Source organism: Armigeres subalbatus, chromosome 3 (assembly GCF_024139115.2).
Source record: "Armigeres subalbatus isolate Guangzhou_Male chromosome 3, GZ_Asu_2, whole genome shotgun sequence".
NCBI classification, from domain to species: Eukaryota; Metazoa; Arthropoda; class Insecta; order Diptera; family Culicidae; genus Armigeres; species Armigeres subalbatus.
The window spans coordinates 225,835,934-225,854,452 of record NC_085141.1 but is presented as its reverse complement, the minus strand read 5'-3'; the positions used below and the strand labels follow the sequence as shown (position 1 = coordinate 225,854,452).

At 39.4% G+C, this 18,519-nt stretch overlaps 1 protein-coding gene across 1 annotated transcript in view; it reads left to right on the top strand.

Annotated features, from left to right (window-relative positions):
- The window catches only part of LOC134220432 (tuberin), a 103,556-nt gene that overhangs the window by 23,508 nt on the left and 61,529 nt on the right, over positions 1 to 18,519 (top strand). The window contains 3 exon segments of the mRNA XM_062699490.1: positions 9,417 to 9,784; positions 9,787 to 11,717; positions 12,888 to 13,055. Of these exon segments, the coding sequence (XP_062555474.1) occupies positions 9,417 to 9,784; positions 9,787 to 11,717; positions 12,888 to 13,055 (2,467 nt within the window).

The following is an 18,519-nucleotide window of genomic DNA, read 5'->3' as shown; positions in this document are numbered from 1 at the left end:
GTCTTATGAGGAATATATTACCAATTTCTTTGCCAGGATTGAAGCAGAGGCGACAGACATTTCAATTGATAATGTATCCATCTTTTTTTCAAAATCTAAAAATCGAGATTGCACCACATTTTTTCCTGAAATTAGAAAATTGATGTTCCTCCATAAATTAGACCTGTGCGCCGCCGCCGCCTCTATGTGCAAAAAGATGATTATTTTCAGCACCAGTATTAATTTTATTGAGTTTTTGGACTACGGATCACCCAGTAATTTCAAAAGCAAAATTGTCATTACCGAGAGTTCGGCATAAACAAAAAAGTCCAATAAATATGAACAAAACTGAGTTAGTTTATAAATGAGGAATTGTTTTTTGGAAACCTATTTTACTGACTGGACGGTATATTCAATCAATGTTCATTTGCATAAAATGAAAGTATAGAGTAATACAAACTTTGACAGTTTTTGATTGATAGCGATTGAATGAAAAGAAAATCTCTCACTTATTTCATCATCACTTACGATATGCAGCATAACATGAAAGATGTTTAGTACGGTAACTCAGGAAGCTTTGGCTATACTCCATGATAATTTCTTTTGAAAATTTGCAAACGCAGAGGGCATCGATGCATTTCAACTTGTTTTACACAGCTATGCGATCTGTGGCTGAGTTTTGCAAAACACAAAAAAGTTCACTTTTGGAAACGCAGGTCCAACCAGCACGACGGAAACAATTTACAAATTTTTTTTTAGCTCAAGGAGTAAGACATAAGCAACAAAACAAGAGCGCAAAGCTCTACAACCGCGTTTAGTATTTTCAAAAGGCTGGTCGGCAAATTTTAATTTTTTGCCGGTGGCGCTGTATAAATTTCTACCGACTTTTTGTGCCGTTCAGCATTTTATGGATTTCATGATTCATTCAGCAAAAATAAATAAAAGTCAAAATAATCAACAGAATTTGTTACCGAGACTCGGGAATTTATTACTGACAAACGTTGTTAGTCTACTGACAAACTGGAATTTTAGTAAAAAAGAAATTTTCCAGTTGAAACTCGGCATACAAAATACCGAACATTGAAACGCTGGTTAAGTGTATATACATTTTCCAAATCAAAATCTTCCACATAATGTACATTTTCACATCTGAGTTTCAAAGCATTGTAAATTAAGAACACGAAGTGCCCATTCCGCTCGAGCTCATTACGCTATAAAACTCTCTTATCCTTTTGATCTTAATAACCCATTTTTAATAATAACAGGTCCAAACCTGCCAAAACCATTATTTTTCCTTAAAAAAATTGTAAAAATATTTGAAAAACACGAGAAAAAAAATCTGCTAGAACATATCTATCAGAAAACAATTCTCGGATAATTCGAGTAAAAAAATCGAAAGAGAGGTACAAAAGTTAAAAATAATTTTTGTATCGTCCGAAATAAATCAACGAACTTGTTGCTTTAAGTGAAAGAATTAAATTATTTCACATTGTTTTAGAAATTAAGGTCACAGATTTTACGTTGTTAACGTTTTTACTGATTTTGAAGGTTGCTATACAATCTCTCTTTAAGACAGGGCACAGACTGATGTGCGCCAATTACCGAGGAATAACCCTTCTTAATTCGGCGTACAAAATTATGTCCAGAATTCTGTTCAACAAATTGAGACCGCTTGAAAAGTCCATCGTCTGCGAATACTAGACAGGGTTTCATGAGAGCCGAACAACGACGGCTTACTGGTAATACTTGCTGGAAACAGAAGTATATTACGGACTTATAGGATATTTTTTCCAATAACATGCTCGTATATTAATAATGGCATTCGCAAAAGAACAATTTCGGCATCATTTGTGTCCTTTTTGCTTTTTCATGCTGTTAGCTAAAAAAAATCCCAAATCCCAATTAGCATCGCACCTAGTTTGCACTTAAATTGAAAGCTACTCAGGAAGAATTTTGCTTTCAAATTTTAAAGACATTGCTTCTTCCCACGTCAATAGTTTGAAGATTTTAAAAAGTATCTAACTATCGAAGTTTTCGAAACTACAGGAAATTTCGCTGCAATAAGAAATAAAATGGGAACAAAGTACACATAATGTTAAATAATTAGTTGAGGGGCTTCAATGTACAGTGCACATAATTAAGCAAGCGCGCTCAACGTCCCGCGTGTAGTCATGCAAAGAAAACAGAAAGACACTCACGCTCTAGGGGCAAATAGTTGTCACGTTGTCACGATTCGTTCGTAGGTAGAACGGCTAGAGTAACTCATTTCTCAGAGCAAGACTCAATCTTGCAATATTTTGTTATGTGCGAGTGTCCAAGGTAATAACACTCAATCGTGAAAAATGGGAATTCGATGTTGTTCGTAAATTGTACAGATCGCGATCTGTACAGTTTAGGATAAACGTCGAATCGGATCATGTTCGTCCGATTTCCATCGCTGGTCATGACATTAATGTCATTTGACACTAATTCGGCTCGCACGCAGCCAATATCATATTTAGAGAAATTACCTGTTAGAAAAAGTTTTCGGGTCCTTTGAGATGTAGCCCTGTAGTTAACGTGGAAAACATTATTTTAAATGACTTGTAAAAAAGTTATTAGCAAATTAGTCCCATGACATCGATAAGACATTTCCCGTCACTGTAACTATAGATAGTGGAATATATAGATGAGCGAAGATAAATCCTCTGTCTCCAAACGAAGTGTTAAACGTGTCTCCAAACGAGGATGACGTCACGATTTCAATGGAAATGTTAAGGGCTGTGACGTCATATGCGCGTGTGCACGGTCAAAAAAGCGACTCAGCCATGCTTTCGCACATCTACAGATTCTACTATCTATAGTATTAACTAATATATGTTGAAAGCATAGGAAGTTCTGCCAAAGGGATTTCACAAAGTATATCAACATCCTTAAATTAAACATAATTAGTGAAACGATCCTTCGTGAATTATTGTTCAAACAAAGCAATGCAATATTATGATAAGAATTAAAACTGGATGGTAAAGATGGTAGATTAATATTTTTTTCATAACATATAATTGGTCTAGTTAGCAATTTGTAAAGCTGAATTCTTGGCTTTCCATCGATTTTATATAAAATTTATTCCAAAAACTACACGTTCGTTGGCAGTGATTAACATTCAACATTCTAATGTTTTTTTATTTTTCCCATTTGAAAATTTTGTTCTAAACGTGTTGCTGAAAAAGTGCTTTTTCCACAACTAGGAGTATCTGTTTCTACACATTTTTCTGTTGTTGTTTATTGTTTATTTATGGTGTACATTAACAGATTGTTTATAATCCTTATGATGATTCTAAAACTAATATAGGCATTATTACTAACTAACCTAACTGTATTACAACAAAAATGCACATTGCTGTCATGAAACTAAAATACACTTAAGTCGTTTTCGATTATTGCTGGGTCGAACCGTTCGGTTATTCGTTCAGGTTATATTGCGAACCGCACCAGATCCGACCCAAAATGAGTGAGGTTTGTTCTGTCGATTTATTGGCGCATTGATGTTGCAGAAGAAGAAGAAGCAGAAACATGATAATCGATAAAATCTCCACGGGAAAGCATACAAAGAAGTTTTTTAAATTCTTCTTAAAAATTCTAAAAACAATTTAATTAAAAACGGTAAGGTCAGTACGGGGTTGAACTTTTCTTTTAAATTTTAGTTGTGAGATGAGATTTCAATAGATGGAAAGGGGCTACCCCGTTTGGCATAAAGCCGTTTGGCATGAATCCATAACGCAATGAAAATGATCTTATTTTCAATAATCATATTTTTTACGTAACTTAAAGCTGGACTTCAACATAGACTTCTTTATATTTACAATGAAGAAGGCAAGATGCATGCTTTCAAAGAAGGCATCATCAACTCTTTTGCATTATCCAGACCAATCGCGTATATTCAAAGAAGGAATGATCTACTCCCTTTTTGCATTGCACCGAACAAATGCGTGCTTAAAAGAATTCAGCATCAACTCTTTTGCATTATCCTGAGCAATCGCGTAATTTAAAAGAAGGAATGATCTCCCCTATTGCATTGCTCCGAACAAACGCTTGCTTTAAAAGAAGGCATCATCAACTCTCTTGTATTATCCCGATCGATTGCACAATTAGATTTTTTTCAAAAGAATTTGAAAAAAAGAACAGTCTTCCTTTTCGCATTGCACCGAGCAAACGCGTGCTTTAAAAGAATGGCCACATCACGCGTTTCGCGCTGTCTCTAGCAACCGTTTGATTTAAAAAAGTGATACGAACGAAAATTCAATAAAATTTAATTACTGTTACTTTCACTTTTTGGGGAATAATACGTCCTGAGGAATGGTCTCTTCGAATTCAGTAAATATATTATGGGAAAAAGATTCAAATGGTATACGGTATACAACAGACGGTTTTCTGGGAAATTGAAAAAAAAAACCTAAATTGTTGATAAGAATATCAATTATTAAAGTGTAGCCTTCTAAACTGAAAGAACAGCCTATGGGCAAATGAAGGAAAAAATCATATTCAAATTATAATTTATATTAAATGCCTATAATAACTATTCTGAAAGAATTGTAATTTTTTGAGTATATATTAGTTTTAATCAGTTATGCCAAACGATCATTACGCCAAACGACTATTATGCCAAATGGCGTACCCCTGATAGAAGGACTTTAATACCAATTTTTCAAAACGACTCATCTGTTTCTGTAAACAAAGATTAAAACGTCGATTTGGCGAGTCGAGCCGTGAGAAGTGAGAAATGAGAAAAAAGGTGTAATATGTGAGATGTGAGAAGTGAGTAGCAAGAAGGGAGAAATAAGAAGTAAGAAGCGAGAAGTGTGAAGCGAGAAGCGAGAAGTGAGGAAGTGAGAAGTGAGAAGTAATAAGTGAGAAGCGAGAAGTGAATAGTAAGAAGTGAGATGTGAGAGGTGACAAGTGAGAATTGAGAAGTGATATGTGAGAAATGAGAAATAATGTGTTAGATGTGAGATAATTTGTGAGAAGTGAGAAGCAAGAAGGGTGAAGTGAGGAGAGTGAAGTAAGAGAGCGAGAAGTGATAAATGAGAAGGAAGAAATGAGAAGTGACAAGTGAGAGCCGAGAAGTGAATAGTGAAAAGTGAGAGCCGAGAAGTGAGTAATGAGATAAATATGTGAGATGTGAGAAGAGGGAAAACTGAGAAGCGAGAAGCGGTAGGTAAAAAGCGGACAGTGAGAAGTGACAAATGAGAGATTAGATACGATAAGTGAGATTTAAGATTGAAAAAGTTAGAAGCGAGAAGAAAGAATTAGGAAGTACGTAGTGAAAAATGAGAAGTGTAAAGTAAGTAGTGTAAAGTGAAAAGTGAGGAGTAAGAAGTGAATAGTGAGAAGTAAGAACTAAGAAGTAAGAAACGAGTGGTGTGACCCGAGAAGCAAAAAATGAGAAGCGAGAAGGAAGAAGTAAAAAGTAGATAAGAAGTGAGATGAGCGAAGTGAGAAGAGAGAAATGATAAGTAAGAAAACGGTAGCGAGAACTGAAATGTGAGATTTGGAAAGTGTAAAGTAATAATGATATGCGAGTAGTGAGAAGTAATAGGTGAGCAGTGGAAAGTGATTTTTAAAAAGTGAAAAGTGTGAAGTAAAAGTGGCAAATCAGAAATGAGAAAGGAGAAGTGAGAAGTAATATGTAATATGTAAGAAGTGAAAAACAAGAAGGGAGAAGTAGGAAGGCAGAAATGAGAAATTAGTAGTGATAAGTAAGAAGCGAGAAATGAGAAGTAAGAAGTGGGGAGCGAGGAGTGAAAAATGAGAGGCGAGAAATGGATAGTGTGAAGTGAGAAATGAGATAAATATGTGAGATTTGAAAAATGAGAAGTGAGAAACGAGAAGTGATAAGTGAGAGCCGAGAAATGAGAAGCTATAAGTGAGAAGTGAGGTGTAAGATGTGAGAAGCGAGAAGTGAGAAACTAGAAGTGATAAGTGAGAGCCGAGAAATGGGTTGGAAGCGACAAATGAGAAGTGAAATTGAAAAGTGAGAAATTCGATACGAGAAGTGAGATGTAAGATGTGAGAAGTGAGAGCCGAGAAATAGGTTGGAGGCGACAAATGAGAAGAGAGAAATTCAATAAGAGAAGTAAGATGTGAGAAGTGAGAAGTAAGAAGCCAGAATTGAATGGAGAGTACTGGGTTGTGAGAAGTGAGATGGGAGAAGTGAGGAGCAAGAAATGAAAAGTAGTAAGATGTGAGAAGGGAAGCCAAGAACGGTGAAGTTAGAAGATAGAAGTGGGGAGTGGTAAGTAAGAAGTGAGAATTGAGGAGCGAGAAGTGCAAAGTGAGAGGTGGGAAGTGAATAGTGAGAAGTGAGAAATGAGATAAAGATGTGATATGTGAGAAATGAGAAGTTATAAGTGAGAGCCGAGAAATGAGATGCTACAACTGAGAAGTGAGAAGTGAGACATTTGATACGAGAAGTGAGATGTAAGATGTGAGAAACGAGAAGTGATAAGTGGAAGCCGAGAAGCGAATGGAGAGAAGTGAGTTGTGAGAAGTGAGTTATGAGAAGTGAAGAGTGAGAAATAAAAAGCAATTTGTAAAATGTGAGAAGTGAGAAGGGAGAAGTGAGGTGTGTGATGTGTGATGTGAGAGGTAAGAAGCAAAAAGTTGAGAAGTGAGAAGTGAGAGGCGAGAAATGAAAAGTGAGATGTAAAATGTGAAAAATGTAATAAAGATTGGAGATGCGAGAAGTGAGAAGGGAGAAGCGTACCACGCGAATTTGACGTCACACGGTTCATTGCTTGGATTGCAATCGTGGCGTCATGCTCATTTAGCTACACTAGTTGAGAGTTCCTTTGGCTACCCTCGTCTTCGCCTATAGAACCTACAGTGTCTATAATCTAGACTTTCCGATTTGGGTACAATAGTTTGACCACTACCCGGGATGTAGGTGGTCGTCGAGTAACTCGATAATATTATTGAGTTCGCAAGTGAAAGGCAGAACATCATTAATGAACTGAGGCCTTCTCCTTCCTTGGAACATCGACTATGGCAGAAGAGGCTAGTGATTTCGCCCTGACGGCCAACGAGGAAAATATTGCGCCTAACCAAAAACGGCAAAGCCAAGCAGTAGGTGACAGTAGGCCAAACGTCGTCCTGACGAAGCAGATCGGGATGTAGTGATGCCCAAAGGGCGTTGACCCGAGAAGACGACTTCTCAGCCAAAAGAAGCGAAAGGCACTAACTAAACGCAAGTCGCCGGGCCGCAAGAGAGTCCCTGCCGGCCAGTGCCATCGGCACAAGGGACCGAAAATCTCTGGCAGCTGGTCAGTAGCTCAAAGCGGAAGTCGAGCGCATCTCGATCCGCAAAGAAAATTAATGACAGAGTAGAGGCCTTGCTGCTCAGAACCGATAAGCATAAGTACGCCGACGTCGATGCAGGCGACCGAAAAGCATTCGGTGCTGGAACAGGACGCACGAAGCGTCAGACGCACCAAGACTGGTGAAATGATTTTGGTGCTGAAACGAGGAGCCAGCGGGACGACTGGCCCAACCCTAGAAACATGCTTCACATAGATTGTTGCAACTCATATGTGACCAGATTTAGTCACAATCAAGTTGCTGCAACCATTTTTGTCTGATTTGTACTGCTCGGGAAAAGATCTTGGGTGACGGCGCCGAGGTGAGGTCGTTGGGGACGGAAGTGACCTTCCAGTGCAAGCAACTGGACGAGGTTACGAACGCGGACGACGTCGTTTCTGCCGTCAGAGAGCAGTGCGGTACAAAGGTCGTCTAATTGGCACGCAGCTAGCCTACCCTAGTTAATGGAGCGAGGGATGTTGAAATCGGAAGTTATTCTTCATACACATTCTTTTCTATGTAGCACAAGGAGCATGCACCATATTTGAAACAGGTCGATAGACCTTTGGTTACGCGTGAAAATAGCGAAAAACCATTTTTTTATTAAAAGTCGTTTTTTTACGCGGTTTTTGGGATTCACGCGGTTTTTTTACGCGATTTCCGGGATTTACGCGGATAAGTTTTTTACTGGATTTACTTTTCATAAGTTTTTTTACGCGGTTTTTAAAAAAGGTTTGGAAACACGTGAGAACCACAAAAAAAAATGTTTTAGTGAAGTCGTTTTTTACGCGGTTTTTGGGATTTACGCGGTTTTGATGTACGCGGAACGTATCCCCCGCGTAAAAACCGACTCCTGTGTATATTATATTTTCTTGACAATATGTGTATAAGTCATTAGTATTAATTAACCCTTAAAGGCGCAAAGCGAATTTTTTAGAAATCGTCGGAAATATTTTTAACGTAAATAACTATTGGAATCATTAACATTAAACGTATTTTCGGTTTGTTGTTTTAAAACAACATTGCGCATTTAAGGGTTAAGAGCCACATTTTAGTCTGCTTAATGATATGATATCACACAAATAAAAAAATCAAGACCATAGTGACCAAGTAGATATTGGAAGCTTGGTACGTAGAGTAAAACTGTAAATCTCTTAACTTCATCGAGAATACACACATGCACGCAAATTTACGTGCGACTTATACATTTTTATAAATAACGAATGGCAACTAAACAATTGGAATGAAAAGAATGGCTCGGTTTAAAAAATACAAAGAAATACAGTTCAATCTGATATATGATATACAAAGTGTTGTCCTTAGTCTTCAAACTTAGACTAATGAATATTGACATATAGTGTGTGGTTCGCCGTGCGGTGCAGCTTAGTCTTGTTGGTATAACATGACCGCTGTACGGTTCTACCACATCGATTTTCGGAATGCTGCTTCTGACCCTGCTTATGAGTTGCTTCGTGTCTTTGGCCTTACAATCAACTTTGTACACAATGGAGCTGAGTAGACCGAGTAGACCAAATAAAACTAAGACAGTTTCCGGAACATATTCACGCCTAAAATGTTTGACCGTGTACTTTGTTTGCTTGAAAAATTTACAAAGCTTACTGCGGTATTTTCTGTTTTCACGGCATTGTAAGCAATGTTGGAGTGAAAGTGTGTGTGCGACAATTCTGAGGATTCATTCTAAAGATTCATTCACATAAAATCTATGGAAGCATTATTATTCTTAGAGAAAAGTATTAAAGTCATTCCAATTTTTTTTTTGCCACTCGTTAATTATATAGATTACTAATTTTTTAGATCTCCTGCTCAATGACATAGTTGTCTAAATATCCCAATATTAATCTACCAACTTCAAACAGTGCATGCAATTTTAACTTTTTCATAACAATTTGTTAGAAGTTATATATTCACGGCCATCCTGAGATCGGGCGTTTATTTCAAAGGAAGCGTTGTTTCACAATTTTGTTTCATATAAATCCTAAAATTTTCAACCACATGGTTTCAGGATGGTCCCTTACAAATATTAAATTAATAATACATATTGAAATTGGAGTTGTCACCCAAGCTAATCCATTATTCTCTCTCAGCGCCAATGAATCGGACAGTACTGACCTTACCACGAGTTCGACTTCGTCTTCGACCGCTGCAACGCCATTCCCGCTTAGTGCAACCGCAACTAGCAACAATCGCTTCTTTCGCCAAGGATCGCAGGAAGGCTATTCTTCAGGATCACTGGAAGCTCTGTCCCGGCGAGGCAGCAATCCAGACTCGGTAGAAAACGGAACCACTGTTGCTGTTGGCAATGAACAGCAAACACTAAGGCAAAGTGATGGTCGAACTGAACCAGGCTTGATGACGACCCTCGGTAACAAACTGATTTTGCCTCAGCATCAATCTTCCAACAGTTCCAGTCACAGCGCGGTTGTGAGTGGTAACACACTGGAGAAACCGATTCAGCTTGTGCGTGCTCTTGCACTGGTTGGGCAGAAATATGTATTCGGCGTCCAACCGGAGTGCTATCTTGGATGATGCGAGTTCAAAATCAAATTAACTATGATGCGACATCGGGAGAATTTCCATTGCAAGATTTAACCGCACTATTTGCTCCTAGCCTCGGAGGAGGTATTGTTGGGACCGATTTACTCAATCGCAATCCTCATCAAAGTGCTTCTAATACCAGTATGACTATACCAACTGCAGTTCCAAAAGCGACCTCTATCCATGACAACCCAGATACGGTTCCTTTGCCGCAATTATCCCAGACTGCTCCTCCATCTGCTGTGGTTCCCAAAGCGAAAGTATCCATATCTGATGAGGTTTTTGAAATCCAAAAAGAGAGCGAAAGTAGCGATGCTGGAGACGAAGATGGTGACGAAGAGGTTTTGATGTCCGGTAGGGAGGGCGCTTCATCATCTGGGCCCATTGATATACCGCGGCAAGCAAAAAAGCTAAAATCAGGGGAAGACAACGAAGACCCGAATCATTTGGTTGACTTGAGAGACGACGACGATAATCCGGATGTGGCTTTTGATGACCCCGAGGGGCGCTCAAGGAACCCAGTGCGCAGAGTCAATTCTAGTCCTGAAATGAGTTCCAACTGGAAGAGTCAGTTTTTAAGCAAAATAAGCAAAGAAGGGCCTTTAGGCGTGCCATCATCTGACGGTCATGACAATTTGCTCGAAAGTGATAATCAGCAAAAGAAAAAGAATTATGGTAAGGGTGTCAGCTGTGAAGCGATTCCAGAAGAAATTGCAGGATCGACTCCACCAAGTGTACCCAGAAGCACGAATCACACAGAAATAAACGATAACGTTACTGTGCGTGCATCAGGAAACGTCAAACAACAAGGCGATTTTCATGCACTGGGGGCCACATTACATCCATCTGCGTCACTTCCGGAATCTACAGGACCAGAAACATCGAGCAGCGTTGTACCTCGCAAACAACATTCGGCAGATGAAGCTTTTTCTGCAAAATCTGACGCTACGAACTCATCAACTGAAACCATAGCCGCTTCTGCTGTAATGCCACCAATAACCCAAACCTTATCATCTTCGTCGTTAAATTTAAAGCTTCCGATGGAGAAGGTCACGACCAAACCTCCACAATCACCGGCTCCCCTATCTCCACGACTACTTGCTCGCAACCCTATCAATGGTAAATTGTCCAATTCTGGCACCGCATCTCCTTCCTTCCCAGCAATAACGGGCGGCGGACTCAGCCACGGAATGCATTCCAATGAAAATGACATACCCAGAGGACGGTCAAAGACTATTTCTGTCGTCCGAGAACACTACAGTAGGGACAACCTTAAGTTCAGCCTCAATAAGCATACAAATGCAAGATTGAGAAGTGAACAATCAGGTGTGGGTGTAGCGTCTCGATCTGTCATCAGCCCAAGCTTCGTTTTTCTACAGCTCTATCATAATGGACAGTTCGGTACATCAGAGAGACCGATTCTAATGGACAAGGAAGCAAGCAAAAAAGCAATCCATCTGCTAGACTTGATAGCACCCTTCGAGAAACACAAGATTGGCGTACTTTACGTTGGGCCAGGACAAGCTGGTTGTGAAACGGACATTCTCAAGAACCGCTTCGGTAGTTTGCGATATGCCAAATTTCTGCGTAAGTTGGGAACTTTAGTTGCCATAAAGGAGGCGAAGGAGAAGAGCAACTTCTTCATAGATTTGGAATCCAACGGTAAAGACGGAAACTTTACCTATATTTGGCAAGATGACATTGTACAGGTTACGTTCCACGTGGCGACACTGATGCCAAATAACAAACAGGATCCCAATTGTAACGAGAAGAAGAAGCACATCGGAAACGACTTCGTAACCATTGTTTACAACGAAAGCGGCGAAGATTACGATTTGAAGACCATTAAGGTGAGCAATTTTGCAATATTTTCCCCTCCCATTTGATCTAAATCGTTCGAATATTACGAGTTATGTTCCTTTCAATTGATACAAGCAACCTTTGTTTTCTATTGTTTGCCGGATCGAACAATGAATATGGAAATTTGGTTATGGCAAATATCACGTTTTGACACTTATACTCACTCAATTTGCTCGCAATAATTTGCATTTGATGGGGATGCTTGAAATGGCTATAATCAAATGTTAATAATGGGATACATTGGTGGCTTTTTTATACTTATTTTTTACGTTTTCTAATGTAGGGGCAATATGAACATACGGGGCAATATGAGCCACCCTCATTTTGAGCTTATTGACAAGTTGTATCATGTAAAAGTTATATGATCTTCAAGAGAATGCTCCTTATGTATCAACGTGAAAACCGTATTAAAATTCAATTCAAATATGAAAATACACTTGAAAATGTAAATTTTCGCTGCATAGGCAAAATTATTTTAAGATTTGTTGTTTGTAAATAAGGTTTTGACACAAAACTGATTAAGATACAGGTCAAAAATGCATCACAATCAAAAGATATTGTGATATTGTGCACACATGTTTGTACTGATACAAATCTGAATTTATCATAAATTTTTTTTTCCAAAACCAGTCTCTATGGGGCAATATGGGCATACCTGTACGGAGCAAGATTTTCATTTTGGAAATTGAGCAAGATATCAGGCCTTAATTTGCAAACAAGTTTAAATTTCAGTTGCCAAATACAATAATATTATCATCGCATTGCTGCGATCGGAAAAGAAAAAATGACCATTGATCAATAGAAATGTGGGTGTTCAAACGGTGAAGAGTGGCAAATTGGCAAAGTGGCACATTGAAATCAATACATTTTCAAAAGTGCATTCTAACAATTTCCAAACGCATTTTTCGTCATTCATCGACGTAATGTGAAAGGTAACATTCCCTAAAGTAAACTACATTTGAAAGAAAATTTGTTGAGCTTTTCAGCGCTTTTCGGAACGATTTCCTTAGGTGGCCCATATTGCCCCGATCACCCCTACTAGAAAAGTACCAAATTTTAAAGTAATATGTCTTAACCCTTAAATACGCAATTTTATTAAATGCTAGCGTCATTCTATGATTGTAACTCCCAATTTAAAATTATTTGTCGTCCAATTCCAGGCCCAATTCACATACGCTTGTGTAGTCATCGAACCTATGGAGCTGGAGAGCAATCGCATATTCGTGCTCGCCCGAGACGAAATAGCCGACCATGTGTGCAGCAAACCTAAAATCGTTTCCGATTCCAGCGCACCACTCTTGGCACGCCAGATGGCCCTACATGCTAATGTAAGTAGTTTTTCCATATTTCAAACTATAGGTACATTTCTCGCTTAACTTTTCAAAAGGACCTATATAACATTTTTTCATAAATTAATTTGGGTACTGGGGGCGTAGCGTAGTTGGCTGCACGTTCGGCTTATAAGCGAATGGTCATGGGTTCGATTCCTAGCCCCTCCACCAAACCCTCGTCAGTTGCCGGATGCGTAGCCCATGCGGTAGCGTATTGGGAGACGCGCCTTATCGTCATGGCTGCCTGATGACGACTGACAACTTGTTCTTCTCGGAGGCATTCCTCCAACGTACCCGGATAAACTGGCAACCGAACAATGCAACGATCATTGGATGCACGACATGGACAAACGGACACAATGGACTGACGATGAGATGAACTGGCAACGACAACAATAATGGTAATGGAAATCTAAAAATAGATATCCACAGCAGAATACCTCAGTAGATCTCAGCACAGTAGCGGTTAAGTAACACAGAGTGCCTAAATAAATAAAGGGAAAAAAATGGGTACAGCAATCAAAAGCTTTTATATTGTTCTGTTGATTGCGCTCTTCAAATTAATTCATGATGAAAATGTTACTTCGGACCTTTTCAAAAGTTAAGCGAGATGTGTTCACTTGTAAAACGTAACGTGAGACAATATACCGTCAAAGAGGGGGTGCCTTGCAACACTTTTCAGGTTTCTCTCACCAGAATTCTAAAATGTAATATATCTTTATAAATTTATTCATTCTACTAGTATACGATACTTATAATGTGTCCTCATACTAGAAATTAGACGTATAATCAGATGTACAACCGTAAACAAAAATAATATCAAAATGATGGGCTTTGCAAGTAACCCCTTCTGCGGGGTGACTTGCAACACTTTTTCGAATTCAATCATAACATGTATTAGAACAACTTTATCATAGTATTTTGTAAACTGGGTCATTTTTTAATTAGTTCAGGAAGTCTCTTCTAAACGATTTTAACGGATTGTTTGATATTTTCAAAAAAAAAATCGGTTACGAAGCTTGTCATGATGGCTTGTCATATCATACACCCAGGTTTTTTTTACACGGTTTGGTTTTAGTCGTTTAAGACCTTTAGCATCAATGAAGCAATGAGTTAACTCCACGAAAAAAATCACAAACAATCAAAGAAAATTCAGGTGGTATTTAAAAAGCTGTGAAAATTCGGGTTAACCGATAAATTAATGAATTCCAACCGCTTAAAAAAAACCTGGATGATATATAATGTTTTCTTTTCTTTGACATTTTCATTTGAGAGAAAGTAAAAATTTGTTTCTTGTCCAGTCGTGTTTCTCCAGCAAGCAGAGCATCTGCCGGTCGTTGAAATTTAGTTTTGCTGTGTGCGGAAAGCAAAACCACAGACAAACAGACGTAACACTAGAGAAAATACCAGCGACAATAACTTCAACGATCAATTTGAATTTGATTGATTACGCAATTCTCAACTAGAGGCGTTAGTGTCGTAATCCTTCGGGTTTGACCACCTCTGGCGTCCTATACTACCACAAGGGGTTTGACAATAGCTATTGATGTCCACGGACGGTAGCTCATTACCGTCCGTTGTTATTGTACGAAAATAAACATTATGTGTTTTGTTTACTATTTGTGTTGGTTAAATCTGAAATTTCTTTTCGAAATAATCTGCAAGACTTCCATCTTTGACCATGGGAATTATGTTATTTGATGATAAAATATAATAAACTAACGAATTGGAGTGAATCGATAGGTGAAATCAAACGCTACATCGAAATCATATTTCGTAACTTGTTCTCCTGCCCGAATCAAACAAAAGATATTATTATTGTTTATACTGTGATGAGCATCACAGTTGAAATGGTCCGGGATGCACTGAACAACATTCAATAATGAAATTGAAATGAAATAAATGGTGTGCAGAAAGATGTTTTAGGATTATATTTACATGCCCATAATAGCTGGTATTATTTTTGAATAATTTGAAAATATGTAGCCAACAATAGTTTGGATAAAATGTAGTTGCTTGTAAACGCACGATTCGGGAGAAGTACTTTTCAAAATGTATGCTGGACATATTCATGAAGATGTTCGCTACGCTGAAAAGCATGTCTTGCCACGGGGTTGGGTTTGACATTTCACTCCAGCGCCTTCTGGTTACGATGTCATACGAAACATCGTTTCGTGTAACATGCTCGCAAGATGATGGTAGATGAGTTGAGCGATGATTTTTCAGAAAAATGTTCAAGCTGTTACGTCTGTTTGTCTGTGGCAAAACGTTCGGCTGTTCACCGAAATTTTGTTCTGCATTGTGCAGGTGAATAAATTGATCAGAGAGTGAAAATTTAGGTCGATAATTAAAATATTAGCGATCGTTCGATTGTTGGATTACTAGTGGAATACAAACAACGAATCATAAGGCACAGTTACAGAAAAACCTTCGCATTAGAAGTCCACCACACAACTCATTTTGAAATTCAGCTTCTGGAATGAGTTATTGACAAACTACTAAATGATCGAACGTGAATTACTAAATGATCGATACGAAGTACTTTCCTTTCTAAACCTCCAAGTGCGCGTTGGTCCTCCACGAGCATCGTCCAGGTCTCGTGTCCGTAGAGGACTAACGTTCTAATGAGCGTTTTGTAGGGTGTCAGTTTGGTACGGCGGCGAACTCTATTCGACTTCCAGCCACTATGCGTCTCCGAATTTCTCTGCTGGTATCATTTTCGGCAGTCACCAGTAAGCCCAAGAACACAAATTCTTCTACCACCTCGATTTCGTCACCACCGATGCAAACTCGCGGTGGGTAGCTCACATTGTCTTCTCTTGAACCTCTTCCTATCATGTACTTCGTCTTCGACGTGTTGATGACTAATCCGATCCGCTTAGCTTCCCTCTTCAGTCTGATGTAGGCGTCCTCCATCTTCTCAAAGTTACGTGCCATAATATCTATGTCGTCGGCGAAGCTAAATAGCTGAACGGACTTATTGAAAATTGTACCACTCGTGTTAATCCCTGCTCTTCGTATTATCCCTTCCAAAGCGATGTTGAATAGCAGACACGAAAGACCATCACCTTGCCGTAAACCTCTGTGGGTTTCGAAGGGACTCGAGAATGCCCCTGAAACTCGAACTACGCACATCATTCGTAAGTACGTTCCCGTTTATGTCCTTATACATATCAGGCTGTGGCACGTGGCCCTTACGTGAACGGTTTAACTTCTCATAGAACTTTCGTGTGTTATTAGCGCGGTACAGTTGCTCCGTCTCTTCATGGTCTCGATCGGCAAATCGAGTTTTGTCTGTTCCGCGCCTGTTTATATCGTGCCTCGTTCGCCCTCGAGCGGTGTTGCAGCAATCTCGCCCATGCTGCATTCTTCTCTTCTACTAACTGCTCACATTCGCCGTCATACCAGTCGTTTCTCTGATCCGGGGGCACCGTGCCAAGTGCAGCGGTTGCGGTGCTACCAATGGCGGATCGAATATCTCTCCAGCCATCTTCAAGAGACGCTGCGCCTAGCTGCTCTTCCGTTGGGAGTGCCACTTTCAGCTGCTGCGCGTTTTCTTGGGCTAGTCTACCGTCTTAAAGCTGCGGCGTCCGACTTCGACGCGTGTTGTACACCGTTTTGAGCGCAGGCATACTGCAACGAGGTAGTGGTCGAATTCAATATTCGCATTGCGGTAAGTGCGGACGTTCGTGTTGTCGGAGAAGAATTTACCGTCGATTAGAACGTGGTCGATTTGGTTCTCCGTTTCTTGGTTATGTGATCTCAATGTGGCCTTGTGGATATTTTTGCGGGGAAAGAAGGTGCTTCGGACTACCATTCCGCGGGAGGCTGCGAAGTTTATGCATCGTTGGCCGTTGTCATTCGATACGGTGTGCAGACTATCCGGTCCGATGACCGGTCTATAGATTTCCTCCCTTCCTACCTGAGCGTTCATGTCACCGATGACGATTTTGACGTCCCGCAGTGGGCATCCATCGTATGTCTGCTCCAGCTGTGCGTAGAACGCTTCTTTCTCGTCGTCGGGTCTCCCTTTGTGTGGACTGTGCACGTTGATGATGCTATAGTTGAAGAAACGGCCTTTAATCCTCAGCTTGCACATCCTTGCGCTGATTGGCTGCCACCCAATCACGCGTTGGCGCATCTTACCCAGCACTATGAAGCCGGTTCCCAGCTCGTTGGTAGTGCCACAGCTTTGGTAGAAGGTAGCCGCTCGATGTCCGCTTTTCCACACTTTCTGTCCTGTCCAGTAAATCTCCTGCAGCGCCACAAAGTCGAAGTTGCGGGGATGTAATTCATCGTAAATCATCTTGTCGCAACCTACGAAACCTAGCGACTTGCAGTTCCATGTTCCAAGCTTCCAATCGTGATCATTTATTCCTCGCCTAGCTCTTTGCCGATTATATCGAGTCACATTATCTCTTATATTGTTCGCAAGGAATGTAATTGTCGCTGAAAAATGCAAAAAACAAGCGACAAAAGAGAATAGTGATAACTCTTTGTCCCCATCTGCAGAGGATAAAGACATTGTTGCGTTCCATTTTATTTGCAACAAACATGGAGAGGTAATTGTTGTGAACTTTTCAAACTGCGATAACTTGTTTATTTTAGAAGTAAAACGCAAATCATGTCAACAGATGGTTAAGTTTATGTCTAATCTATGATAACTGATACTAATTTAACCAAAAACATCATCGGAAACCGACTACTTCTCAAAATGCGTGGCAGGCGATAATTGTCCTATTCTGTTGCAGTTTGGGACAAACGCTTATTGCGAGTTGAGTTTGTCTCAACATTTACAAAAGAGGATAATGTCGTTGTCATTGGCAATGTTGTTATTTTACATTCCTTGATTGTTCGTAATTATTGGTTTTCCAGGCGGCTTATTGGGCCTGCGCAAACCTCCTGTCTCGTCGGAGGGCCGTCGTGTCAGGGCTGTTTTTTTTTTTTTTTTTAACTAATTTTATTTGCTAATTATCTAATACATGCATTCATCTCTTAGACTAGGTGTTCCGTGTTTTCTTAACACTATCATCCTTATTTGCTATGTTACTTTTTAGTTATTTTTAACACATTTCAATTGCCTCTGGCAGTTAGAATTTTTCCTCTGGTTGAATTGAACCATGTAGGAATTACAATGTTTTCAACTTAAACTAAACTTAACCTATTTTATACTAAGGATACAAGGAGTTTATCGTTGCAATAGAAGATTGCAACGATTTTTGTCTAAAATTGGAAATTATTTTGTTGGACATTTGTCGCAATGTCTCAATATTAGAAATTCTTTGAAGTTCATTGGTACTATACCACGGAGGCAACTGCAGAATCATTTTCAAAATTTTATTTTGAATCCTCTGGAGTGCCTTCTGTCTGGTATTGCAGCAACTAGTCCATATTGGCACAGCATACAACATGGTAGGTCTAAAATTTGTTTGTAAATCAAAAGTTTGTTCTAAGACAAAGT